This window comes from Oncorhynchus masou, chromosome 3 (genome assembly GCF_036934945.1).
Source record: "Oncorhynchus masou masou isolate Uvic2021 chromosome 3, UVic_Omas_1.1, whole genome shotgun sequence".
In the NCBI taxonomy this organism is placed as follows: Eukaryota; Metazoa; Chordata; class Actinopteri; order Salmoniformes; family Salmonidae; genus Oncorhynchus; species Oncorhynchus masou.
The window spans coordinates 18,215,424-18,243,334 of NC_088214.1; the positions used below are offsets into that span (position 1 = coordinate 18,215,424).

The following is a 27,911-nucleotide window of genomic DNA, read 5'->3' on the forward strand; positions in this document are numbered from 1 at the left end:
GTGCATGCACTTGTTGAGCCTGCTCTTGCTTATGCAATAAAGCTGCCTAAAACCCTGAGGGAATGTGCCCCCAACCTATGGGAATTTGAAAAACTACAAATACATTTACACCGAACTGAAATCCTTGAATATGATGAAGGTTAAATAAAATAAATCAGGAGAAAGAAGGGGGTGTCATGATGAGGATATGTTGGTTTAGTGAAATCATTATGATGGTTTACTTTTTGCAATAGACTACCACAATTTAAATATGTTTTTTGCATTCCCATGTTTTTCTTTTCATGAACAATTTCTCATAACCTACCTCAGTGCTCATAACATACGCCAAGTGTCGCTGTTGAGCTCTGCGTCTATTGCAGTCCAGCTGATCGTCGCCATCTTGATTCAGACATAAACAACACCCAAGAGTTGCGATCTTTATAGCTCAGTCACAGATAGACAAATGCAAGGTTTAGTTATAAAAATCGTTGACTCAGTGGTTGCGATGGCAATTTAATGGTGTTGGTATCTTCAGGACAAAAATCAGCAATTTTCCTTGTCATTGGGAAAACGTCAACAAACTCGTGGGCGATTGAGGCATTTTAAAGGCTATGGGTGGTCTGTCCAGAAATAAACATGGCGATACGTCTGCTTTTTACTTGCGCTAACCAGTAGTAAGAAAGACCTTTCTTTTATTGTGTCGTCAGCTGATTATTGCTGCTCGCAGCCAGAGTTTGGTGATACCATGACAACGGTGTGATTGACATCAGCACACATTTTTTGCAGAGTTCTTGGACAGCGACGATATTTATTTTACCCTGAAACGTCACCATAGTTATTCTCTAATTTACCAGTCGAAATGTGGCTAGTAATTTGTCTTTCTTGCAGGAGCTAACTAGTCAATCAGTGCAGCTTCCTGGTGTGCAGTCAGGGCAGCTTTCCTTGCTACTTTTAATTTGTGTCAGTAGTGTGGTTGACCACTAACCAGGATAACTGTCTTACACCTCTACTCTGACATTTTATTTCCTCCAGGGATGGGAGGCCAGTGACGTGTAGGGGGAGGGGGAGGGGGGGGGACTGGACAGAGTTGCTGGTAGTGGTGGTGCTCTTGTAAAATGGACCAGGAATATGAGAGAAGGCTGCTGAAGCAAGTCAACCATCAGAACCTACCAGAGGGCCAGCTGGCTAAGGTGAGTAAGGCGATCAGCTGTATCTCTGGTATTAAAAACAGAACTGCCGGCAAGAGGATTGGGGAGAGAACAGAAACAGATGTGTTTGAATAGATACTAACAAGTAATCCATTTTGAACCAATCTGGAAGGTTGTCATGTATGGAGAGTGAAAAGCTTTGTGTAGTAGTGCATTCAACCAAATGTTTTGCCTATTGCATGTTGACACGGTTTGTTTGTCTAACCATTTCAGTCTGGAGGTGCGACCTGCAGTCCTCTCAGTGTCAAATCTGGAGACCGATTCATTCCTACCCGTGTTGGAAGCAACTGGTCAATCAACTTCCACTATGCCAACGTAAGCAACACACCTTTCCTCCAATCGTGTACCACAAATGATATACTCTCTCAGCCACCGTCTCTCTCTCACGTACTCATTGATATGTCTGTTTTGCACACATGTGCATTGGTTTTCACAACTTTGGCAATATCATTTTCAACCCCTTATTTACTTGCTCATTCTCCATAGGAGAACTGTCAATCTCCCAACCAGAACCACAGGTCAAAGGATGCTGGGTCAGACACGGGGAAAGACACTGTGGCATATGCTGCCCTGCTGAGGAACGAGTTGCTGGGGGCGGGGATAGAGAGCGTTCCAGACCTCCACACTGAGGACCGCCGCCACACCGTCTTCTCCCAGGACACACACAGCCTCTTCAGGGTGAGAGACGGAGAGAGAGAGAAACCCCGAGCCCCAGCACAAAACCGCCGATATACAGCGAGGCAAACTATCCTCACAATTAACATTCTGATTTGAATTATTCCTCCATAGTACACAGTCCACACTAAGAGAGTGCCTTTTGACAGTGGCAATGAAGTCTCGCCATACTCGCTCTCCCCACTCAGCAACAAGAGGTACTGATGAGTCCACTCTATGGACTCGTGACAGCCACTGGCCTTAAAGGGACATTTCACAATTATTCAACTTCATATTCATCATCTCCAGCATTTTCACATATGGTGGTGCTGAAGAGGATGAATATGAAGTTGATTTTTTTTTATGTCCCTTTAAAGCAAGAATCTGCATTTGGTGAAACAGCACAACTGTTGGCCCCAGACCCTTTGTTATTGTTTTGTTGATGAAACCGAGGAGAGGAGTGTCCGGTAGCGTGGACGTTGTAAAAAATAACTCTGTATATATTTTCTGCTGTTCTATCCCACGTGCAACAATCAACGAGTTGGGGGGGGGGGGGGGGGGGGTGTTTGAAGTAACTTCTTTGTTGTTGCAATATCCCAAACGGACACCAAATACGGATTCTAGCTTTAACTGGCTTTAAGTGTGATGTTGGGTTTTCTATCCATTCACTAAACAGGCACAGTTACTGTATGTTACATCCATCCACTATACAGTTACTGTATGTTACATCCATCCACTACACAGTCACTGTATGTTACATCCATCCACTATACAGTTACTGTATGTTACATCCATCCACTATACAGTTACTGTATGTTACATCCATCCACTATACAGTCACTGTATGTTACATCCCTCCACTATACAGTTACAGTATGTTACATCCCATCCACTATACAGTTACTGTATGTTACATCCCTCCACTATACAGTTACTGTATGTTACATCCCATCCACTATACAGTTACTGTATGTTACATCCATCCACTACACAGTCACTGTATGTTACATCCATCCACTATACAGTTACTGTATGTTACATCCATCCACTATACAGTTACTGTATGTTACATCCATCCACTATACAGTCACTGTATGTTACATCCATCCACTATACAGTTACTGTATGTTACATCCATCCACTATACAGTTACTGTATGTTACATCCATCCACTATACAGTTACAGTATGTTACATCCATCCACTATACAGTTACTGTATGTTACATCCCATCCACTATACAGTTACTGTATGTTACATCCCTCCACTATACAGTTACAGTATGTTACATCCATCCACTATACAGTTACTGTATGTTACATCCCTCCACTATACAGTTACAGTATGTTACATCCCATCCACTATAAAGTTACTGTATGTTACATCCCTCCACTATACAGTTACAGTATGTTACATCCATCCACTATACAGTTACTGTATGTTACATCCATCCACTACACAGTTACAGTATGTTACATCCATCCACTATACAGTTACAGTATGTTACATCCATCCACTATACAGTTACTGTATGTTACATCCATCCACTACACATTCACTGTATGTTACATCCATCCACTATACAGTTACAGTATGTTACATCCATCCACTATACAGTTACTGTATGTTACATCCATCCACTATACAGTTACAGTATGTTACATCCATCCACTATACATGTCTGCTAAAGCAAAAATACAATACACACCAATATTTTTATAAACTTCCATAGCGTATGGACCTCTATCGCTGGAACTTACCCCTCCCTCACTTCCATGTTTGTGTAGTCACAAGCTCCTTCGTTCCCCTCGGAAGCCAGCCCGTAAGATCTCCAAGATCCCCTTCAAAGTGCTCGACGCCCCTGAGCTGCAGGATGACTTCTACCTCAACCTGGTAGACTGGTCCGCTGGCAACCTGCTGTCTGTGGGCCTGGGGGCCTGCGTGTACCTGTGGAGCGCCTGCACCAGCCAGGTGAGAGTGAGGGAGGGGCCAGGTGAGAGTGAGGGAGGCACCAGGTGAGAGTGAGGGAGGGGCCAGGTGAGAGTGAGGGAGGGGCCAGGTGAGAGTGAGGGAGGAGCCAGGTGAGAGTGAGGGAGGGGCCACGGGGAGAGTGAGGGAGGGGCCACGGGAGAGTGAGGGAGGGGCCACGGGAGAGTGCGGGAGGGGCCAGGGGAGAGTGCGGGAGGGGCCAGGGGAGAGTGCGGGAGGGGCCAGGTGAGAGTGAGGGAGGGGCCAGGGGAGAGTGCGGGAGGGGCCAGGTGAGAGTGAGGGAGGGGCCAGGTGAGAGTGAGGGAGGGGCCAGGTGAGAGTGAAGGAGGGGCCACGGGAGAGTGAGGAAGCGGCCAGGGGAGAGTGCGGGAGCGGCCAGGAGAGAGTGAGGGAGGGGCCAGGGGAGAGTGCGGGAGGGGCCAGGGGAGAGTGCGGGAAGGGCCACGGGACACTGGAGAAGAGGACACAAACCCTTATTATTGCTTATTTTCTATCCATGTATTTAACCCTGAAGGTGACAAGACTGTGTGACCTGTCAGTGGATGGGGACTCTGTGACATCAGTGTGTTGGAATGAAAGGGTGAGTTTACAGCCCTGCTCAATATCTGTGATCATTCTGTTGATAAATACTTTTATGAGGAAAACTGGGACATTTAGTGTTCATAAAGGAAGACTGACACCCTTAACAAGACATGTATCATCTACCTTACATCTAGTCACTCACTGGCCTGGGTTGTGTCCATCCTCTCAGGGGAGCCTCGTTGCTGTGGGAACCCATAAGGGCTATGTTCAGATCTGGGATGCAGCTGGAGGGAGAAAGCTGACCAGTCTGGAAGGCCACTCGGCTCGTGTCGGTCAGTGATGCATGTCGATTTAGGTGTCGGTTTGATATGTTTTTGTATCCGTGTGTATATGTGTGTGACAAGATCTATTCTTTGAGAGGACTTCGTTTTTACAGTCTGATATCCGTACTTGCATAAATAGAAGGATGATTAGGTATGTTTTATAGTACTACAAAAATGAAGTATGCTTTAAATGCCAGGATGTCATACTCCTTTAGATTTTCATTGAGTACCGTATGAATTTGTTGCATGTTATTGAGGAACAGAATAGTATTTTCAGACCCATGTGTGTTTGACAACAGTTGATTAACAGCTGATAGTCATATAGGGGACACTGTACCAAAATTAACGAATGACGCAGAATTGCACATTAGATGACATTCTCTGTATTGGTAAGCCTGGTATGTTAATTGTTTTTCTTACTGCATACATTCTTACTAAACCGCACGTTCTAATTAGTATGTAGTACAATTAGTACACAGTATGTCATTTTAGTAAGTAGTTGGCAAGACAGATTCTGGATATGGCCTGTCTATTGGATAAAAAATAAATAAAACATATAATTGCTTAGGTAATACCAGATGGAATGGAACTGTAACATGGAGAATGTACTCTCTCTGTCCCATTCTCCAGGAGCACTGGCGTGGAATGGAGAACAGCTGTCTTCAGGAAGCAGGGACCGTGTGATCCTCCAGAGGGATGTCCGCACCCCTCCGTCCGCTGAGAGGAGGCTCCAGGGCCACAGGCAGGAGGTGTGTGGCCTCAAGTGGTCCCCCGACCACCAGCACCTGGCCTCTGGGGGCAACGACAACAAGGTGAGCAGGACCACTTCAGGGTCATATTCACATAACTGGCTCCTGTTCAGTAGGGAGAAACTTAGTGAGACAGCGGGGAGGTACTACATGATTTTCTCCAATAATACAACACAGATGTTTGTTTTCAAACAGTTTCAGACAATCTCTCAACACTGTGAATCTACCCCCCCCCCCCCCCCACTCCCCTTTGCATTCAGTTAATCTCGGCTTGTCGCAACATTTACAATACTGAATGGGATCCGTAACTCTACTTCGAAACATTTTAACAACATTTGTGATTCTGAACACACCCTCCCTTATCCTCAGCTGCTGGTGTGGAACAGCTCCAGCCTGCTCCCGATGCAGCAGTACAGTGACCACCTGGCTGCAGTGAAGGCCATCGCCTGGTCACCCCACCAGCATGGGCTGCTGGTGTCTGGAGGAGGAACGGCCGACCGCTGTCTACGCTTCTGGAACACCTTGACAGGCCAGCCCCTGCAGAGCACTGACACAGGCTCCCAGGTCTGCAACCTGGCCTGGTCCAAGCACGCCAATGAGCTGGTGAGGCACTACTTACTTAATACCTGCTCCCGAAGCATCAGCTTTCCTGCGTATCCGGTCCTAAGTTATTTTCTTTCATCACAGAGTAGAATTATGTAGTCAAACGTCGCACATCACTTTTCATGGAACACTAGGCTGAAATAAATATTTTAATTGTGAAGTAAGGATTGCACACTCAATTGCTCCAACAAATACTTGTATTAGTTGACAGTGTTTTGATCGTAAAGGATATTAGTCAGGTCGGTGTTCATAAGTAGTGAATGGGTATACACTCTCTCATGTGTTTCAGGTGAGCACCCATGGCTACTCTCAGAACCAGATCCTGGTGTGGAAGTACCCGTCTCTGAACCAGGTGGCCAAGCTGACGGGACACTCCTACAGAGTTCTCTACCTGGTGAGACTGGTGGAGGGGAGTGGTTGGGTGTCTGTAATGTTGAATAACACAGCAAATCATCATCACCACCACCAATTTGCCGCCTTCCTCAGTATGACATATGTAGAAAGTAGGGTTGGAAATCTGGAACCCTCCAACCAGGATATCTGTAAAACCAGGGAATTTTTTTGACAGTTCCTAGAATTTTGCAACCCTAGTAGAAAGTACAACCTCAAACTCGATATTCAACTCTTTCTGTTCCCTCTCCTCAAGGCTGTGTCACCAGACGGAGAGGCCATTGTGACGGGGGCCGGAGACGAGACTCTGCGCTTCTGGAATGTTTTCAGTAAGACACGCTGCACCAAGGTTAGTGAACAAAACCCATCTTGTCATTGTTCTTTTTGTCATTTGGCCAGTCACAGGTTTGCTGCTTGATTATGTCAAATAAAGAACTTCCTTGTTGTTGTGTTCTTCCTTCAGGAGTCCAAGTCAGTGTTGAATCTCTTTACCAGGATACGATAGTGAAATGGGAGGAGGACTAAAGTAGAGGGGATTGGGGAGACATCACCTTGAACCCCTCATAAACCCCCCTTTACCACTCCACTGTAACTCAGTGCACCACAGCACCAACCATCACTACGAACAAACTCCTCACTTATCAATTCCACCTTTTTTACCGAGGACAGCTCCAACCACCACCAGCCTGCGAGCAGCTGTCCCACTAAAGTGATGTCATTGATTAAAAACGAACACAGCCTTCGAGTGAGGGGCTGGTTGTCTCTGTACAATGTCTGTCTTATATTTCTGTCATGGATGTCCTGAGATGTTTTAGAATTATCATTAGGGCCAGCGGTTATTATTTTTATCTGACCATGTGACCTGACCAGGGCCTGGAGTTTCTACTGGTCAGGTCACATGTTCAGGAAAAAAGTCCTGTCTTTAGACATATACCTCCACTAATATAATATCTAAAATAGTTGAATATATAAAGTCCTCTCATCACGGTGTATCGTTTCTCAGCCTTTCCTACATAACAGAGAGAGAGGCTTGGGGGACTTTCTATATTTTGATAATATGTATCTGAACTACCATAGAATCCAACAGAATGTCATGATAATAAATGAGTACACCAATAGAGTCAGCCTGCCCGAGCAGCTGCAGAGACTCAGATCTGTTTATTATTTGCTTTCTAAACATCCCTACAGCTTTCTTAAAACATCATTATAACACAATCTTAACATGATCATGACATGCTTATAACATAATCATAACTCAGATCCCACTAAATACCTGGGTGAAAATTGGCTTTAAGAAATATATATTGGATAGTATCACCCTTCAAAACAGTTGTTGGTTTGTATCACACACATCACCCACCATGACCCAATGTTGTCACTGCTCTCTTTGTGCTGGATTAGAGTTTTCTTCCCTCTGTTCTGCCTACGACATAGAGTCCAGAGCAGGATATAACTTGATCAGACAAACAACTGTTAATCACTTTTATGAAGAAACCATGATGCCTTTCTTCACATGGCCATAACAATAGTAACATCCCATGGGGCAGTTTTACCTTGGAACTTTAACCCCCCACAGAATACATACTACTGCAGCCATGTGAGTGCACCGCCAGCATAGTTGATACAATTCACACAAAGTCCTTGTCGGGGGACTCCAATCCTCTGGGTTTCCCTGAACAGGTCTTGGGTCTCAGGAGGTCTTGGTTCAGACAAGGCGAGTACTGCAGCCACACTAGTAATCTGCTGAGTAGCCAGTAGTGCCCTGCATACCTCGACACAACAGCGAGAACTCCTTCACAATCTCCTTAACACGCCGCTTGTTTGTCTGTTCCCTGGGAAAAATAGGGTGAATGAGATAGATTTGTCTGAATAGATCAGAAAAGAGTTCAAACATGTACATAGCTGTTTGCGCATCTTGGAGGACTGCTACATAATGATGTTGTTCCAGAGACAAATTCATCTGTCACGGTAAGATCGGAAGGTCAGAGCAGTGTGACTACAAAGAACCTGGAATGCCAAATGAGTGTATGAATGGATGTGTAGGCTACCTGAGGAGTTGCTGGCTGAATGTGTCCTTCTGCTCCATGGAGACCTGGGCAGAGGGGAACCCTGGGACAAGTAGTCCTTCCTTTAACCACTGGGCCAGCAGCACAGGGCAATGTCTGTTCAGACAGAAAAGCACCTCAGAGAAGTGCTCTGTCAGACAGCAGAGAGACTGACTTCCAACAATCTGGTGATGACACAGAGGGAGAGGAAGTTGTAACAAGAAGCCCAAGGGTGAGCACTGACTGAAACATAATTATACCCATTTATTGGCCACTATTGTGCTTAGAGCAGTGGTTCCCAACCTATTTCAGTTACTGTACTACCAACTGAATTTGACTGCCCGGTGTACCCCCTCATTTGCATTTTACCGGTAAGCCTATGGTCTCATGAGTCTTCTCAAGTACCCCTTGTGGATAGTCCAAGTACAGGGGTCCTAGAATCCCTGGTTGGAAACCACTGGTCTGGAGGACTGAGTCACTGACTGCAGTCTTGTCCTACTCGTGAGGATATTTCTTTCCCACACACTAACAGAGATACCAGTTGGTTACCTCCAGGATGGTGTGGACGAGAAGCTTCCCGTCCCTCTGTAGCACCTGACCAATAGGAGGGATGTCTCCACAATGACAGACCAACTCCATCTGATGGGGAGGTACGGAGGAAGGATGTATGGAACAGCCACATTATGACAGGAGGGGTGCAGAATAAACAGGAGTTATGCAGGGATGCAAAATAGTCACCTTTTGGGGATATTCACCGTTTTAAATCTAAAATAGGTGACCTACGTGCTTTGTATAAATCTGAGAACAGTTTGGGAGGGGGCTTTGGATCACTACTGGTTGTAGAACGAGGCTCAACCAATCGTTCACATAACAGAATGCAGCACGCGACTGAAGAGAGAAAAGACAACCAATTTGCTAGTTACATCATCAGCCTGCGCTCTGGAAAGACAGCGGGAGAGTGGAAATTATGGAGGTACATTTGTAAATGAAAGGCAGTTTGCTCGTCTCCTGAATGATAACGAAGAGGTAGGTGAGAAGCCTGATCACGGAAACGGGGTGAGAAGGTGATGAAGCTATTTCATGAGCTATAACCGAAAAACTACTGGCATTTGGAAAGTGTGGTGGAACAAGTATTGTTAGCATTAAGTATCTTGCTAGCTGGATGGAATTCTCCGTTAGCTAGCCAGAGAAATGTTGAGCAACATTAGCCAACTTAACTGATCAAATAATTGAGTTTATGGTGTGAAATTAGCTGGCTAATAGTCAGACAGCTAACGTTACAACATCAGATGAGCTAACATTAATAACCTAACCAATTCGCTGTAGTATTAAATGGTATACGACTCCTTGGTGTTCTTCAAGTTATAACGCGTTAGTTGCTTACTGGACCCTGGCAATCTGTGTGAAATGTTAACTAGCTAATGAACTATCTGTGAACTGATGTTTTCCCTCTAAAGTATGTGGTTCATTTTCCGAATGAGAGAATTAGGTGAATAATTAAAAAAATATATATTTAACATTTATTTAACTAGGCAAGTCAGTTATCAACACATTCTTATTTACAACGATGGCCTACAGGGAAACAGGGGGTTAATTGCCTTGTTCAGGGGCAGAACGACAGATTTTTACCTTGTCAGCTCGGGGATTCGATCCAGCAACCTTTCGGTTCAACACTACCCACTAGGCTACCTACCGCCCCTGAAAATGAGGTGTTGGTTGTTAAACAAGTGGATTCAGGGATGAAGTGGAGCTTGGCCTGGGCCTGGCTTAAACTGGATGCCACCATTGAGGTGAAAGGAACACCACTCACTTTTTCAATCAGTGGATTAAAGGGGTATGCCAGGTGTACTCTGCCTGAAAGAGATCAATTATGCCAACAAAGGGTTAGCATGCTCTGCTGGCACATTGTAGAACAGATGTCCACAGGCAGAAAGTGTACAATGTGTAGCCCAAAGATATTGCTTTTGTTGTGTTGAACTTGACAGTAATACGTGTGTGTGGGGGGGGGGTTAATTTTTTACTCAGTGAACGTTATTTTTGCACACATGTAGCCTTGTGCACTTGATTGATGTCTATAGTGGCCACTATAATAGAGCAAAATTAGAATGCCTGTTTGTCTCATTCTATTTCTACTATAAGGTGTTTTTTTCCCAAGTGCAATATTTATGTGTGTGGTCACAAGCGTTCTATTATAAAGGCTGTCATGGCTAACTGCAATATTAGTGTATTGTTTTTGACTTTGTCATTTGCAGTAAAGTCTAGGCAACAAATAACATTGGATTTCTTTCTTTACATTTTTTAGCTCTGAGTTAGGTTCACATGAACCACTTTTTATTTTACACACAGAGACTGATCATGTAGATCATATTATTTGTTGTTTAATTAGTTAAAACCTGCATTTCTCCCTAGCAGGGATTTTTTTCATGTTTCAGTGAAAAAAAAGTGTAACCTTTTTGGACCCTCAGCAGTGTGCACCCCTGGTTATGACTTCCACTCATGAGTTAGTACAAGAGGTAAAGTTACTTGTGAAGTGATTGGTAATGTGTCATCTTCGCACCTACTTTACTTACAAAGAACATACAGGCTGACTTCGCTGTAGGCGTCTCCGGGAACTTGAGTGACAGGACCCCTGAAAAAGAGTTGGTGCAGAACCAGTTGTATACACCTGCCACATTACAGTGCACTTGGAATTACAGTGTGGGTTACATGGCAAAGTCTCTCACCGCAGTAGAATAGAGCCTTTACATCTTGATGGTCAGACAGGTAGAGGTCAGGCTTCCTTTTGAGGGCCTATGGAGTCAACAACACACACATAAGCCACCTTTTTACCTGGTTGTAACATGTGTCCTTTGTCCTGATCTTGTCCACATTCTGATTGTGTCCACATTATTTGACAGGTGTAGATGATTGAAATATGCATTGTGATCTGATTGTGATCATATACACCTGTCAAAAACGTGGGTACAATCAGAATGTGGACAAGATCAGGACAAAGGACACATGTTAGAGCCAGGTATAAATGATGCTAAAGATAGATACACAAATATTTATCCAGAATGTAATCTCTGAGACAGAGAAGCGGACTATAAAAATAAGACATACCTGGGCATGGAGTTGCATGAATGACTCAACAATATCAGGATGTTCCCTTGGGCCTGAAAAATAGATAACACAAAAAGATGTCAAGTAGGAAATACAGTTGAAGTCAGAATATTACACACACCTTAGCAAAATACATCCTTTTTAAAATTATTATTATTATTATTATTATTTTATACAATTACTGACATTTAATCTTAGTAAGAATTCCCTGTCTTAGGTCAATTAGGATCACCACTTTATTTTAAGAATGTGAAATGTCAGAATAATAGTAGAGATAATTATTTATTTCAGCTTTTATTTCTTTCATCACATTCCAGGTGGGTCAGAAGTTTACATACACTCAAGTAGTATTTGGTAGCATTGCCTTTAAATTGTTTAACTTTGGTCAAGCGTTTCGAGTAGCCTTCCACAAGCTTCCCACAATAAGTTGAGTGAATTTTGGCCCATTCCTCCTGACAGAGCTGGTGTAACTGAGTTAGATTTGTAGGCCTCCTTGCACGCACATCCTGGGATTGAGGTCAGGGTTTTGTGATGGCCACTCCAATACCTTGACTTTTTTGTCCTTAAGCCATTTTGCCACAACTTTGGAAGTATTTGCAACACAGCTTTAACTTCCTGACTGATGTCTTGAGATGTTGCTTCAATATATCCACGTAATTTTCCACCTCATGATGCCATCTATTTTGTGAAGTGCACCAAACCACCCTGCAGCAAAGCACCCCCACAACATGATGCTGCCACGCCCGTGCTTCACGGTTGGGATGGTTTTCTTTGGCTTGCAAGCCTCCCCCTTTTTCCTCCAAACATAACGAGGGTCTTTATGGCCAAACTGTTCTATTTTTGTTTCATCAGACCAGAGGACATTTCTCCAAAAAGTACAATCTTTGTCCTCATGTGCAGTTGCAAACCGTAGTCTGGCTTTTTTATGGCGGTTTTGGAGCAGTTGCTTCTTCCTTGCTGAGCGGCCTTTCAGGTTATGTCGATATAGGACTCGTTTTACTGTGGATATAGATATTTTTGTACCTGTTTCCTCCAGCATCTTCACAAGGTCCTTTGCTGTTGTTGTGGGATTGATTTGCACTTTTCACACCAAAGTACATTCTTCTCTAGGAGACAAAATGCGTCTCCTTCCTAAGCGGTATGTTGGCTGCGTTGTCCCACTGTGTTTATACGTGCGTACTATTGTTTGTGTACAGATGAATGTGGTACCTTCAGGCATTTGGAAATTGCTCCCAAGGATGAACCAGACTTGTGGAGGTCTCCAATTTTTTTTCTGAGGTCTTGGCTGACCTCAGAACTGAGTTTGAAGGTAGGCCTTGAAATACATCCACAGGTACACCTCTAATTGACTCAAATTATGTCAGTTAGCCTATCAGAAGCTTCTAAAGCCATGATATCATTTTCTGCAATTTTCCAAGCTTTTTAAAGGCACAGTCAACTTAGTGTATGTAAACTTCTGACCCACTGGAATTGTGATAGAGTGAAATAATCTGTCTGTAAACAATTGTTGGAAAAATGACTTGTCATGCACAAAGTAGATGTCCTAACTGACTTGCCAAAACTATAGTTTGTTAACAAGAAATTTGTGGAGTGGTTGAAAAACGAGTTTTAATGACTCCAACCTAAGTGTATGTAAACTTTCGACTTCAACTGTATTTGGAAGATGATGTGAGAATCAAATCTCAATTTACTTTCTCTTACCTTGCTGGAAGATAGAGAGGGTGGTGGATGTGACCAGCTCAATAAGGGCCTGGATGGGGCCGAAATGATCTTTCTCACCTGCAAATATGTGGACCATCTAGAACAAAAGAGATCCAGTAATTCATAGAAATCATTGTGGGCACATTTAAAAAGTGTAAGGCAAGCTATCAGTCACTATATCCATTCAGCTATTGTTTTATATGGGGTCTTTTCAATGAAATGTAGTCAATTATTCTGAGTTGAAATGGGATTCACCCCGACCCGAGCATTGCATCTGATTTGGATGGTTGGTCTGTTTCGGCCCACCTGGCGTGTGAGGTCGAGAGCAGAGGCTTGTGGGAAGGCGCTGTAGATCTGTCCCAGCATCTCACTGAGCTGTTGTACCATGGGAGCGAAGTCATTGAGGAGGGTCTTTACGGACCTCTCAAACACCCCACACACTGCCTACGGAAGAAGACATGCTGTGAGAGAGTGGGAATCTAGCCTGTAATCCAATCTGAAAATCACTTCGTTTCACTAGTGCTTCAGAAGTTAAACAGTCATGAAATGGAGCAATATTCACTTCGGATTCCAGGCTAATGAAGAACAGTATGACTATGTACAGTACATATTCAGATAGACATACAGACCCATTTAAATGTTTCAACATTCTCATGTACATATAGAATACATTACTTACCACCACCACTTCTGAGTCACTGAGCCACTTGCTGAGGATGGTCTGGATCAATGTGAAGACCTGCTGTAAGACCACCACCACCTGACAGAGCACAGACAAAGTCACCAGGATGACAGTAGTTATGGGTGGTGAGAGAGGTTCTGAGACAGAGAGAGCGAAAGAGAGAGGCAGGGAATGAGAGAAGGTGGCAGAGTGTAGAAAGATAGCGAGAAGGCAAAATAAAGTGAGGAAAACAGCGTTGGGAGGAGACTCACTGGGTTGGGCCTGGCCTGAGCTGGGGTGGTGCCCTCTGACCCCTCGTCCTGCCTGCTGATGTCCAGTGTAGTGAACAGACTGGACAGCATACCCAGGATGTGGATGATAGATAGCTTGGCAGTGGGGCTGGGCTACACAAAGGGAGAGGGAGAGGGAGATGGTTAGATCCAGACAAACTGAATACAGAGATACATTGGGAGCAAAGGTTACAGTAAGAGTGGGTGGGAGGATAAAACATGCAGGAAAGAGACACAGTATGGAACCTATTTACATGGTATTTTACTGTATTGTAAGTCTGTGCTCAACACGTATCTTTTGGGTGGTTGCATAGACCAAGTGCACTGTATAAGCATAATTTCCTTGTTCTTACCTCCTGGTGTGCCAGGGTGTCTAGCCTCTGGATGTGGGGGGTGAGGAGGGTGGTCAGGCTGCCCAGGATCTCCTCCATTGGCAAGGCAGAGAGTAGGAAGCCCAGGCCCTGCATCAGCCACATGCACTGGCTGCTCTACACACACACATGGATTCACAAATATAGTTTTAAATTCCATCCCTATATTTACAGAAAATAAACAATCTGCAGCAACAGTCTAAAACGTGATCATTTTTTTCAAAGTCCAAGAATTTATACTGACCTTGTGGATATCTTTGACCAGTACGTCCTGTGAAAGGAAGAGAATGCTTGACATGAGTGTAAAAAAAGAACCAAAGCAACATTGAACGACAGCACAGTTACCACGCACCACATTTTGAGCTACTGCATCTATCACCACATGCTTTGTGAATCTTATTGTCACAGAGACCTGTGACACGGTCATGATGTCATGGATGTAAGGGGCGAGGTCGTGACGACACTCTCTGCAAATTCTCTTCAGTGTGGACACGCTGGACACGGACAGCTCAGCCTTCACCAAGCCCTGGAGCACCATTGGTAATACATTGCCTAACATCATCGGATGGTCCGCCATCCACTCCGCTAGAGAACCTAGACAGCGAGAGAAAGGGATGGGATATAAAGGAAAGAGACAGATACAGAAAGGGAGAAAGACAGGAAAGGAGATTGTAGGGAAAAGAGGGAGGGCCAGAACAAACAGAAAGGTAGCAAAGAAAACTATAATACAATTGGATTAAGATGTTGGTTAGTACCTATAGTGTACATGACGGTGTCAGCTAGCTGAATGTTGCTTATACTGATCCGTGGGATCAGACCGATGAGGCCTGGGATGACATCAGAGTAGTTGACGTCTATGGTCTCTGCTATAGCCTGGAAGCCAAAGAGAAGTGCCTCAGTGTCCTGGAAAAATACAAAAGAAAAATAGAAAACATGTCCCAGAAAGAGGAAGCTAGAGAGTGAGATTTGTATTTATTATGGATCCTCATTAGCTGCTGCCAAAGCAGAAGCTACTCTTCCTGGGGTCCAGCAAAATTAAGGCAATTTATACAATTTTAAAAACATTACAATACATTCACAGATTTCACAACACACTGTGTGCCCTCAGGCCCCTACTACACCACTACCTCATATCTACAGTACTAAATCCATGGGTATGTATAGTGCACATATGTTATTGTGTGTGTGTATGCATGTGTCTGTGCCTATATTTGTATTGCTTCACAGTCCCAGATGTTCCATAAGGTGTTTTTTTATCTGTATTTTAAATCTAATTGTACTTTTACTGCTTGCGACAGTTACTTGATGTGGAATAGAGTTCCATGTAGTCATGGCTCTATGTAAACTCAGCAAAAATAGAAACGTCTCTGTCTTTCAAAGATAATTAGTAAAAATCCAAATAACTTCACAGATCTTCATTGTAAAGGCTTTAAACACTGTGTCCCATGCTTGTTCAATGGACCATAAACAATTAATGAACATGCACCTGTGGAACGGTCGTTAACTTCTTGGTGACTGGGGACAGTATTGAGTAGCTTGGATGAATAAGGTGCCCAGAGTAAACTGCCTGCTACTCAGCCATAAAAAGCTACAATATGGGGCCTCCCGGGTGGCACAGTGGCCAAGGGTGCTGTACTGCAGCACCAGCTGTGCCACCAGAGACCCTGGGTTCGAGCCCAGGCTCTGCTGCAACTGGATGCGACTGGGAGGTCCGTGGGGCAACGCACAATTGGCCTAGCGTCATCCGGGTTAGGGAGAGGTTGGCCAGTAGGGATATCCTTGTCTCATCGCAAACCATTGACTCCTGTGGCGGGCCGGGCACAGTGCACGCCAACCAAGGGCGCCAACCAAGGTTGCCAGTTGCACAGTGTTTCCTCCAACACATTGGTGCTGCTGGCTTCCGGGTTGGATGCGCGCTGTGGTAAGAAGCAGTGCAGCTTGGTTGGGTTGTGTATCAGAGGACGCATGATTTTCAACCTTCGTCTCTCCCAAGCCCATACGGGAGTTTGAGGCTTCTACTGTGGAGTGGGGCTGAATGAGAGGGGAATGAGTCAGGTATCTGGCAGAGAGGCACGAGCTCATGACATGCAGCCATGTGAGAGTCACCTCACGTTCCATTGCTTTTCTACAGAAAGAAATTCTCAGGTTGGAACATTATTGAAGATAATGTTAAAAACATGAATTCTATACTTAGTTTGACATGTTTCTACGACCTGTAATATAACTTTTTGGACTTTTCGTCCAACCTTTTGGCTGGACTTGCACGCACGTTTGGATTTGTTTACCAAACGCCCTAACAAAGAAAGGTATTTGGACATAAACTTTATTGAACAAATCAAACATTTACTGTGGAACTGGGATTCCTGGGAGTGCATTCTGATGAAGATCATCAAAGGTAAGTGAATATTTATAATGCTATTTCTGACAAATATTGACAACACAGCATGGCGGATATCTCTGGCTGTTGTTGTCACGAATATCACAGAAGGCTCCCCTTCCTGTTCGGGTGGCACTCGGCGGTAGTCGTCGCCGGCCTAGCTGCCACCAATCCCTTTTCCTTTGGTTTTGTCTAATTGTTTTCACCTGTTTCTTGTTGGGGTTTTGGGGTTGGTATTATTTAAGTTTGTTTAGCCCGCTTGTGTTTGTGTGGGCTTGTTGCTATGTACGTAGAGGTGTATTGTTTCGTATTGGGTTTTCGCTGTCCGGGTTATTACCAGTGGTCCTTGGGTTGTGTTTTGGCTTCACCCATTTGTCCGTGTTCCTGGTTGTTTTGGACATTAAAACGTTTTCTCTCGTATCTTCTGCTCTCTGCGCCTGACTCCACACCCATCACTCTTCAGATGTTACAGTTGTGGTCTCGGAGCGCCGTACTCAGATGGTGTGCTTTTTACGTAAAGTTTTTTTGAAATCTGACACAGCGGTTGCATTAAGGAGAAGTTTATCTAAAGTCCCATGTGTAATAGTATCTTTTGTCAATGTTTATTATGAGTATTTCTGTGAATTGATGTGGCTCTCTGCAAAATCACCGGATGTTTTGGAACTCCTGAACATAACACGCCAATGTAAAATTAGATTTTTGGATATAAATATGCACTTTATCAAACAAAACATATATTGTGTAACATGAAGTCCTTTGAGTGTCATCTGATGAAAGGTTAGTGATTAATTTTATCGATATTTCTGCTTTTTGTGACTCCTCTCTTTGGCTGGAAAAATGTCTGTGTTTTTCTGTGACTTGGTGGTGACCTAACATAATCGTTTGTGGTGCTGTAAAGCCTCTTTGAAATCATACACTGTGGCTGGATTAACGAGAATTGTATCTTTAAAATGGTGTAAAATACTTGTATGCTTGAGGAATTTTAATTATGAGATTTTTGTTGTTTTGAATTTGGTGCCCTGCACTTTCACTGGTTGTTGGCGGGGTGGGACGCTACTGTCCCGAATATCTCAGAAAGGTTAAGACACTACCAGTTATGAAAACTTAGGACACTAAAGAGGCCTTTCTACTGACTCTGAAAAACACCAAAAAGATGCCCAGGGTCCCTGCTCATCTGCGTGAACGTACCTTGGGCATGCTGCACCGAGGCATGAGGACTGCAGATGTGGCCAGGGCAATATATTGCTATGTCTGTACTAAGACAGCGCTACAGGGAGACAGGACAGACAGCTGATCGTCCTCGCAGTGGCAGACCACATGTAACAACACCTGCACAGCATTGGAACATCCGAACATCACACCTGCGGGACAGGTACAGGATGGCAACAACAACTGCCCGAGTTACACCAGGAACGCACAATCCCTCTATCCGTGCTCAGACTGTCCGCAATAGGCTGAGAGAGGCTGGACTAAGGGCTTGTAGGCCTGTTGTAAGGCAGGTCCTCACCAGACATCACCAGCAACAACGTTGCCGATGGGCACAACCCCATCGTGGCTGGCCCAGACAGGACTGGCAAAAAGTGCTCTTCACTGACGAGTTGCGGTTTTGTCTCACCAGGGTTGATGGTCGGATTGGCTTTTATCGTTGAAGGAATGAGCGTTACACCGAGGCCTGCACTCTGGAGCAGGATTGATTTGGAGGTGGAGGGCTCATCATGGTCTGGGTCACAGCATCATCGAACTGAGCTTGTTGTCATTGCAGGCAATCTCAACGCTGTGCATTACAGGGAAAACATCCTCCTCCCTCATGTGGTACCCTTCCTGTAGGCTCATCCTTACATGAACCTCCAGCATGACAATGCCACCAGCCATACTGCTCGTTCTGTACATGATTTCCTGCAAGACAGGAATGTCAGTGTTCTGCCATGGCCAGCGAAGAGCCCGGATCTCAATCCCATTGAGCACGTCTGGGACCTGTTGGATCAGTGAGGGCTAGGGCCATTCCCCTCAGAAATGTGAGGGAACTTGCAGGTGCCTTGGTGGAAGAGTGGGGTAACATCTCACATCAAGAACTGGCAAATATGGTGCAGTCCATGAGGAGGAGATGCACTGCAGTACTTAATGCAGCTGGTGGCCACACCGGATACTGACTGTTATTTTTGATTTTGACCCCCCTTTGTTCAGGGACACATTATTCCATGTATGTTAGTCACATGTCTGTGGAACTTGTTCAGTTTATGTCTCAGTTGTTGAGTCTTGTTATGGTCATACAAATATTTACGTTAAACCTGTTGAGTGTAGAGGGCAGTATTTTGATGTTTGGATGAAAAACATACTCAAATTAAACTGCCTATTTCTCAGGCCTAGAATCTAGAATATGCATATAATTGTCAAATTAGGATAGAAAACACTCTAAAGTTTCCAAAACTGTCAAAATATTGTCTGTGAGTATAACAGAACTGATATTGCAGGCGAAAACCTGAGGAAAATCCAACCCGGACGTGCTGTTTTTCCTGAAAGCTCTCTGTTCCATTGCCTGCCTTCGCTCCATTTAAAGGGATCTCAACCAGATTCATTTTCCTATGGCTACCCCATGGTGTGAACAGTCTTTAGACATAGTTTCAGGCTTTTATTTTGAAAAATTAGCGAGAAAGATCACATTGCGTCAGTGGATGGCTGGGTGCCAGCAGCGTTTTGCATGCGCAACAGCTTGGAGCAGACATTTCTCTCTCTCTCCAATTGAAGAAGCTACAGTCCCGGTTGATATATAATCGATTATATATTGTAAAAACAACCTGAGGATTGATTATAGAAAACGTTTTACATGTTTCTACGAACTTTACGGATACTATTTGGAATTTTCGTCTGCGATGTCGTGACCGCTCAAGCCTGTGGATTTCTGAACATAACGCGCCAACCAAATGGAGGTATTTTGGATATAAAATAATCTTTATGGAACAAAAGGAACATTTGTTGTGTAACTGGGAGTTTCGTGAGTGCAAACATCCGAAGATCATTAAAGGTAAGCGATTTCATTTATTGCTTTTCTGACTTTCATGACCAATCTACTTGGCTGCTAGCTGTTTGTAATATTTTGTCTACTGAGAGAGATGGCCTTTACATAAACGCCTGGTATGCTTTCGCCGAAAAGCTTTATTGAGATCTGACATGCCAGGTGGATTAACAACAAGCTAAGCTGTGTTTTGCTATATTGCACTTGTGATTTCATGAAAATTAAATATTTGTAGTAATTTAATTTGAATTTGGTGCTCTGCAATTCAGAGGATGTTGACGAAAATGATCCCGTTAACGGGATGGGTGCATCAAGAAGTTAAGTTTGCTGTTTGCTCTAAATAAACGCAGTTGACAGTGAGAGGATGAGTTTTTTACTATGTGCCTCCCATTGTCTGTTCTGGACTTGGGGACTGTGAAGAGACCTCTTGTGGAATGTTTTGTGAGGTATGTATGGGTGTCCGAGCTGTGTGCCAGTAGTTTAGACACAGCTCGGTGTATTGAACATGCATCTCATAAATAAAAGTAGTGATAAAGTCAATCTCTCCCCCACTTTCAGTCAGAAGAGATTGACATGCATATTATTAATATTAGCTCTCTGTGTACATCCACTGGGCAGCACTGAGCCAATTGCAATTTTCCTAAGTACTTTTTTGTGGCACCTGACCACACGACTGAACAGTAGTCAAGGTGCGACAAAACTAGGGCATGTAGGACCTGCCTTGTTGATAGTGTTGTTAAGAAGGCAGAGCAACGCTTTATTATAGACAGACTTCTCCTCATCTTAGCTTGTACTGCATGACTATGGTTTGACCATGACAGTTTACAATCTAGGGTTACTCCAAGCAGTTTAGTCATCTCAACTTGCTCAATTTCCACATTATCTATTACAAGATTTAGTTGAGGTTTAGGGTTTTGTGAGTGTTTTGTTCCAAATACAATGCTTTTAGTTTAAAAAATATTTAGGGCTAACTTATTCCTTGCCACCCACTCTGAAACTAACTGCAGCTCTTTGTTGAGTGTTGCAGTAATTTTAGTCGCTGTAGTAGCTGACGTGTATAGTGTTGAGTCATCCGCATACATAGACACTCTGGCTTTACTCAAAGTCAGTGGCATGTTGTTAGTAAAAATTGAAAAAGCAAGAGGCCTAAACCGCTACCCTGGGGAATTCCTGATTCTAACTGGATTATATTCGAGAGGCTTCCATTTAAGAACACCTTCTGTGTTCTGTTAGACAAGTAACTCTTTATCCACATTATAGCAGAGGGTGTAAAGCCATAACACATACATTTTTCCAGCAGCAGACTATGATCGATAATGTCAAAAGCTGCACTGAAGTCTAACAAGACAGCCCCCACAATAATTTTATCATCAATTTCTCTCAGCCAATCATCCGTCATTTGTGTAAGTGCTGTGCTTGTTGAGTGTCATTCCCTATAAGTATGCTGAAATTCTGTTATCAATTTGTTTACTGTGAAATAGCATTTTATCTGGTCAAACACAATTCTTTCCAGAAGTTTACTAAGGGTTGGTAACAGGCTGATTGGTCTGCTATTTGAGCCAGTAAAGGGGGCTTTACTATTCTTGGGTAGCGGAATGACTTTAGCTTCCCTCCAGGCCTGAGGGTACACGCTGTCTAGTAGTCTTAAATTGAAGATGTGTCAAATAAGAGTGGCAATATTTTCTGCTATTATCCTCAGTCATTTTCCATCCAGATTGTCAGAGCCCTTTGGCTTGTCATTGTTGATAGACAACAATCATTTTTTCACTGCTTCCACACTGACTTCACAGATTTCAAAAGTACAATTCTTGTCTTTCATAATTTGGTCCGATATACTTGGATGTGTAGTGTCAGCGTTTGTTGCTGGCATGTCATCCCTAAGTTTGCTTATCTTGCCAATGAAGAAGTCATTAAAGTAGTTTGTAATATCAGTGGGCTTTGTGATGAATGAGCCATCTGATTCAATGAATGAAGGAGCCGAGTTGGCTTTGGTGCCCCAAAGCTATTTACTATCATTCTTTATATCATTTATATTTGTTTCATAGTGTAGTTTATTTTTATTTAGTTTAGTCACATGATTTCTTAATTTGCAGTACGTTTGCCAATCAGTTGGGCATTGCCATCAATTCCTCCAAGGGGATTTTACAGTCTTTTACAGTCATTTTCTTCATGGGTTTGTGATTATTAGTAACTGGAATAAGTAGTTTCATAAATGTGTCAAGTGCAGCATCTGGTTGCTCCTCATTACACACCACAGACCAGAAAATATTCTTTACATCATCAACATATGAATCACTACAAAACTTTGTGTATGACCTCTTACATATTAGGCCCAGACTTTGGAACTTTGGTTTTCCTAGATATGGCTATTATATTGTGATCACTGCATACTATGGATCTGGATACTGCTTTAAATCAAATATCTGTAGCATTAGTAAATATGTGATCAATACATGATGATTTGATGATTTAATTCCTGTGCTGTTTGTAACTACACTGCCAGGTTAACTGACAACCTGATCCAGGTTGCAGGCACTGGTTACAGTTTGAAGTTTTTTCCTGAGAAGGTAGCTTGATGAGATAGAGTCACACAGGAAGAAACATGACAAAATAGCTTTGGGATGTATACATACACTACCGTTCAAATGTTTGGGGTCACTTAGAAATGTCCTCGTTTTTGTCCATTAAAATAACATCAAATTGATCAGAAATACAGTGTAGACATTGTTAATGTTGTAAATGACTATTGTAGCTGGAAACTGCAGATTTTTTATGGAATATCTACATAGGTGTACAGAGGCCGATTATCAGCAAACATCACTCCTGTGTTCTAATGGCACGTTGTGTTAGCTAATCCAAGTTTATCATTTTAAAAGACTAATTGATCATTAGAAAACCCTCAGTCTCAACGTCAACAGTGAAGAGGCGACTCCGGGATGCTGGCCTTCTAAGTAGAGTTCCTGTCCGGTGTCCAGTGTTCTTTCGCCCATCTTAATCTTTTCTTTTATTGGCCAGTCTGAGATATGGCATTTTCTTTGCAACTCTGCCTAGAACGCCAGCATTCCGGAGTCACCTCTTCACTGTTGACGTTGAGACTGGTGTTTTGCGGGTACTATTTAATGAAGCCAGTTGAGGATTTGTGAGGCGTCTGTTTCTCAAACTAGACACTCTAATGTACTTGTCCTCTTGCTCAGTTGTGCACCGGGGCCTCCCACTCCTCTTTCTATTCTGGTTAGAGACAGTTTGCTCTGTTCTGTGAAGGGAGTAGTGCACAGCGTTGTACGAGATCTTCAGTTTCTTGGAAATTCCTCGCATGGAATAGCCTTCATTTCTCAGAACAAGAATAGACTGACGAGTTACAGAAGAAAGTTATTTGTTTCTGGCCATTTTGAGCCTGTAATCAAACCCACAAATGCTGATGCTCCAGATACTCAACTAGTCTAAAGAAGGCCAGTTTTATTGCTTCTTTAATCAGAACAACAGTTTTCAGCTGTCCTAACATAATTGCAAAAGGGTTTTCTAATCAATTAGCCTTTTAAAATGATAAACTTGGATTAGCTAACACAACATGCCATTGGAACACAGGAGTGATGGTTGCTGATAATGGGCCTCTGTACGTCTATGTATATATTCCATTCAAAATCAGCCGTTTCCAGTTACAATAGTCATTTACAACATTACCAATGTCTACACTGTATTTCTGATCAATTTGATATTATTTTAATGGACTTTTTTTTTGCTTTTCTTTCAAAAACAAGGACATTTCTAAGTGACACCAAACCTTTGAACGGTAGTGTATGTCTTTGTATGTGTGACCCGTTGTGTGATCACTGTATTTATGTAAATTGGTGGTTGAACTGACCTGCCATGCTGTCGGTCTCTCCGTGTCCATCAGCAGTCGGCCCAGTCTATCATAGAGGTTACTGAGAAGCTCCGCCCCCAGGATCTCGTACACATACATCAGAGTGTCTGATATGTCGACTCTACCACACAAAAGACACATGCAGTATAATCACAATGTGCCCTGGGCACTCTGCTCTATTCAAAATGAAATACTTTGGTAAAAACATTCAACAGATCTGTTGACTAGAAACTAGTGTTAGATAAAGCATAACATACATCGTACAACAAAATCTTGGGTCAAATAATGTCAAATCTCAAGTGAAAATCAAAGAGCTTCTCCAAGGACTACAACTCCCATCCCTTCTGTAGAAGTAGACTTCCTGTTTACCTGTAGATCCTGAACTGCTCCTTGTCATCTGAGGACCAGGAAGTATAGTCCTGCTCTGAGGGGAAGTGGGCCTTGTGTAGCAGAACATCCACCAGCTGGAAGTAGACTGGTCTGTAGACCTGCAGGTAGACTACCTGCTTGTCCTCCTCAAATGACAGGATGTCATCCTGGAACCACAGGAAGTATACATCAGAAAGTGACCATGCTACAATGTACAGATGAGGTACTTCCTCTCCAGCACTGTCGGTTTTACCACTAACCCTAACCCTTCACCAATACCTGCAGAGTGTACCAAAAGGTGAAGGAGCTGGTGGTCTTGTTTACTGGATAGTGTCCAGGATTAGGGTGTAGGGTACATACCTGCAGAGTGTACCAGAAGGTGAGTGTGAGGGAGCTGGTGGTCTCGTTGACTGGGTAGTGCCCGGGGATGCCAGTACAGAACAGGATCATGTTGACTAGGGCCAGGTATCCCTGCCAGTGTTCCACCTGTTCCAGAAGAGTCCTGTTCCATAAAGTCACACCCAGGGAGATGAGGTGAAACAGGTCCATAATGAGCCAAGAAAACTGGTTATCACTTAATACTAAAACCACAGACTGTTCATAGATGTTCAACTAAGTATCAGCAAACTTTAGTTAGATAGTTAGTAAACTAACTAACTATCTCGTAACATAGCCCAAGCCCTAACCTAAAGGTATGTGTACCTGGAGTGTGTTTCCCCCAGAGCAACAGCGATGCGACAGATGCCATGGGAGGTCTCCATGTCTCCGTCCCTCGCTGCGGCTTTCAGCTGGTCATGGAGACCCAGCACCAGGGGCATCAAGTTCACCAGAGCATCAGTGTATCTGAACACACGCACACACACAAATGTATGCTGAGTCAATACAATGCGTCTCAACACAACTCATTATTAAAGTGCCCTATGTGTGTGTGTGTGTGTGTGTGTGTGTGTGTGTGTGTGTGTGTGTGTGTGTGTGTGTGTGTGTGTGTGTGTGTTTGTCTGCCTGTCTGTCAATGTGTGTGTGTCTATCTCACCTCTGGCAGTCAGGTTGGGATATAGAGCTGACAATGGTCTCCACGGCAGTGTCAAACAGCTCCGGGTCTGACAGAGCAGCAAAACAGTCCTGCAGCAGCCCCTCGCTCTCCCCATGCAGAGGAACATCCAGTCCCACCCAGCTAGACAAGCACCGTAGGGCCCGCTCCTTCACCTGGCTGTTGCCCTCCTGTCTCTGGAGCAGCTGGCGCAGCAGGGGACATACCGCTGTCCACTCCCCAGCCAGGGCCTCCCTCAGCTGGGCACGACGGGCCTGGGGCAGCCGGCAGCTCTGGAATTCTTCTGGCAGCACGGTGAGGAGCTCCAGCAGGGCCAGGCAGTGTGCGTGGGCGTTCACTTCCTCCTCTGCCCCACCTCCTCCACCAGCCCCACCCTGACTTCCGCTCTGATCCCCAGCCTTCTCTGGCTGGTAGACCCTGACCATGTCAGCCACAGCCTGGGGCCAACCCTGGGGCATGGTGTGGAGGGCCAGGGAGGCCAGGGCCACACACAGCCTGGTCAGCACCATCTTTGGCCCAGAGGAGAAGTGGGAGATGTGGGAAAGGAGCTGCATCCTCAGTGTCTGGTGTTGGTCTGTGGGGAGGTCGGCCCAGTGACAGGAGATCTTGGTGTGAAGGGTGCTGGCGCCAAAGAACTGGATCTCAGGAAGCTGTTTTGACAATGGTGTAATAGTAAAACAAGAATACAGGGTTATACAGGGTTATTATGAGTGTCGTCATGGAGTGAAATACAAGCAGGAAAGGAATGATTACTACACAACAGAGTCTGTAGAAAGTACAGGGGAGTTTGTAGGATGGGGCTGTGGAGCGGACCTTGTCTGGGCTGAGCAGAGGCCAGCAGAACTGCCAGGCCTGACGGGAGGTCTGGGCCTGAGTCAGCCACTTCTGGGCCACATTCTTATGCTCCATGTCCGGGTCATAGTACAGTTGCTGGAGGGCCTAGAGGAGGGAGGAGAGGACATTTCCAATTCAATTAATTGAATTTACAATAGGGAGGGAAATTAAAAAGTGACCGGAGTCCTTATCATACAATGTGTCCTTGAAGGCATGACTGCCACTGATAAGGAATGTAAAAGGGGAGCCTCCAAAGCACACAGGATGGCCAACTCTGCATGAGTGAGTGCTGTTGCTAATGGCAACTAATCCCAAGCACATGGTGGTGGTTATAATTAGCACAGTATGTTTGTAACTGATATCATATTACAACAGCCCCCTTCCCTCTATGTCCCATTGAACTAGTTTACTCCATATGAACTGCCCATTGTGAAATATTAATTCAAAAGCTATTCTGTAGCCTATTTGTTAAAGGTCAAAATTCCATTGTAATTAGTCTGTGCATTTTTTTCAACTGTCAACCAATAGGCCTATTTGGGCTATTTGGTAAATAATACGGAGGCCTAATAAATATTATTGTCACAACGCATAAAACCACAATGCTGATGAGATATTTAGAAAGACTTGACTGAGATTAACAAATTGCTTTCAGATTTAATGAGAGCTGTCATTGTTGGTAGCCTACTGCATAAAACGAACCACTTCTCTGTCGCGCACTGTATGAGTTTGACAACTTACCTTCTCGACGTTTTCCACCGTTAATTCTAAGGACACGAGGTCGGAGCTGTCAGGGGGCTCCATCCCGTAGATGACAAGCTTTATAATGGGAACACTTCTTTTAATGTCCGCTCTTAGATTTTTGCGCTTGCTCCCCGCGATCCTGGACTTTAATAAGTCTCCCACTATCAGACAGTGCTGTTGATGAACAGAGGCGGCCCCTGGCAGAAGGCCAGCCTGCTACTTGTTAAAAGTTAGTTGTCGTTAACGGATTCAGCATTCATTGTCCTTTTGTGACTGACACCTGTGCTGACCGTAGTGCTGACCACAAACCAGAGGTCTAGCAACGTATGACAGCAGCCTATTGAAACACTGACCTCTGTTGGCTGATTAGGCTAATTCGGGAAATGTTTAAGAGGGAAATGTTGGTCTTTATAGTTTTCTCATAAGCATATGAATATAGTGAATCTTTAAAACAGATCCATAACTCTACCTGTGTAGGGCCTATCAGTATTTATGATAAAGGAATGCCTAGAAATGCTTGTTTTAATCAGGGAGCAATGAGGAGCGCACGGAGCATGCAGTGACAGCTGGTTGAGGTGCAGTGTACCCCCCTTTAATGGGAAGGGCGGTAGCGGGCTAGCAATGGAAGTGAGCCCGTGACAGTGACACATTCATAACACACTGTGGGCCTTTAACATTGACAGACATCGTCCTGACGGAGCTGGGAAGATACTCACTTTGTGTGTTGCGCTGTGCGTTAGTCCAACATTGCGCACCGCGCGTCATACAGGCATTTCAACCCCACCCCTTATTTCATATCCTCTAATGCCAGACCCTTCTGTATTTTTAGCAATGCTGTTCTCTGTCAGATAACCAACCGAACGAGCAAGCAAAGAATACGCTCTAGCAAAGAAGATAACGGACGTTAAAAGCCGTTGAACGTTTTATCATCGTATCCACGAAAGCGGCACATGAAATGAACATTGAAATGCATCTAGTGGTTTGTGCTTTGGTAATCCTTACCAGATCATCGCAGACAAAGGGTAGGTGTCGGTGTGTGTGCTGTGTTTAGAATAGACAGCCCGCTGAGAATATTTTG

The 27,911-nt window shown here is 44.1% G+C and overlaps 2 protein-coding genes across 3 annotated transcripts; one reads left to right on the forward strand and one right to left on the reverse strand.

Annotated features, from left to right (window-relative positions):
* The first annotated feature begins 1,046 nt into the window (after positions 1-1,046).
* fzr1b (fizzy/cell division cycle 20 related 1b) lies at positions 1,047-7,567 on the forward strand. The gene is made up of 12 exons (XM_064933546.1): positions 1,047-1,169; positions 1,401-1,502; positions 1,674-1,865; positions 1,977-2,059; positions 3,628-3,811; positions 4,344-4,409; positions 4,581-4,683; positions 5,305-5,486; positions 5,793-6,026; positions 6,316-6,420; positions 6,673-6,765; positions 6,880-7,567. Exons 1-12 carry the CDS (start codon positions 1,095-1,097, stop codon positions 6,919-6,921), a joined length of 1,461 nt encoding a protein of 486 aa, XP_064789618.1. The 5' UTR covers positions 1,047-1,094; the 3' UTR covers positions 6,922-7,567.
* Positions 7,544-27,139, reverse strand: LOC135511979 (importin-13-like). Of its 2 annotated transcripts, XM_064933527.1 has the most exons (21): positions 26,831-27,139; positions 26,072-26,197; positions 25,241-25,908; positions 24,910-25,050; positions 24,568-24,709; positions 24,208-24,374; positions 23,839-23,959; positions 15,342-15,489; positions 14,999-15,180; positions 14,831-14,857; positions 14,569-14,703; positions 14,198-14,329; positions 13,944-14,024; positions 13,571-13,708; positions 13,265-13,361; positions 11,564-11,616; positions 11,185-11,251; positions 11,032-11,090; positions 9,011-9,100; positions 8,465-8,646; positions 7,544-8,248 (listed from the first exon to the last, which is right to left on the reverse strand). In XM_064933527.1, the coding sequence occupies exons 1-21, from the start codon at positions 26,891-26,893 to the stop codon at positions 8,149-8,151; spliced, it is 2,919 nt and encodes a 972-aa protein (XP_064789599.1). In that variant the 5' UTR covers positions 26,894-27,139; the 3' UTR covers positions 7,544-8,148. The 2 variants fall into 2 exon arrangements, with proteins under 2 accessions (XP_064789599.1, XP_064789608.1); XM_064933536.1 differs by lacking the exons at positions 7,544-8,248; positions 8,465-8,646 and having other exon boundaries at positions 9,017-10,315.
* Positions 27,140-27,911: the final 772 nt, after the last annotated feature.

Excerpts from the sequence above, each read along its gene's own strand:
- fzr1b (XM_064933546.1), top strand. The coding sequence starts at position 1,095 with ATGGACCAGGAATATGAGAGAAGGCTGCTGAAGCAAGTCAACCATCAG. Across the intron at positions 4,410-4,580 it reads CAGTGTGTTGGAATGAAAGG|GGGAGCCTCGTTGCTGTGGG; the intron begins GTGAGTTTACAG and ends CCATCCTCTCAG. Across the intron at positions 6,027-6,315 it reads CCAAGCACGCCAATGAGCTG|GTGAGCACCCATGGCTACTC; the intron begins GTGAGGCACTAC and ends CATGTGTTTCAG.
- LOC135511979 (XM_064933527.1), bottom strand. The coding sequence starts at position 26,893 with ATGGAGCCCCCTGACAGCTCCGACCTCGTGTCCTTAGAATTAACGGTG. Across the intron at positions 14,704-14,830 it reads TGGTCAAAGATATCCACAAG|AGCAGCCAGTGCATGTGGCT; the intron begins GTCAGTATAAAT and ends GTGTGTGTGTAG. Across the intron at positions 14,025-14,197 it reads CTCAGGCCAGGCCCAACCCA|GTGGTGGTGGTCTTACAGCA; the intron begins GTGAGTCTCCTC and ends GTGCTCTGTCAG.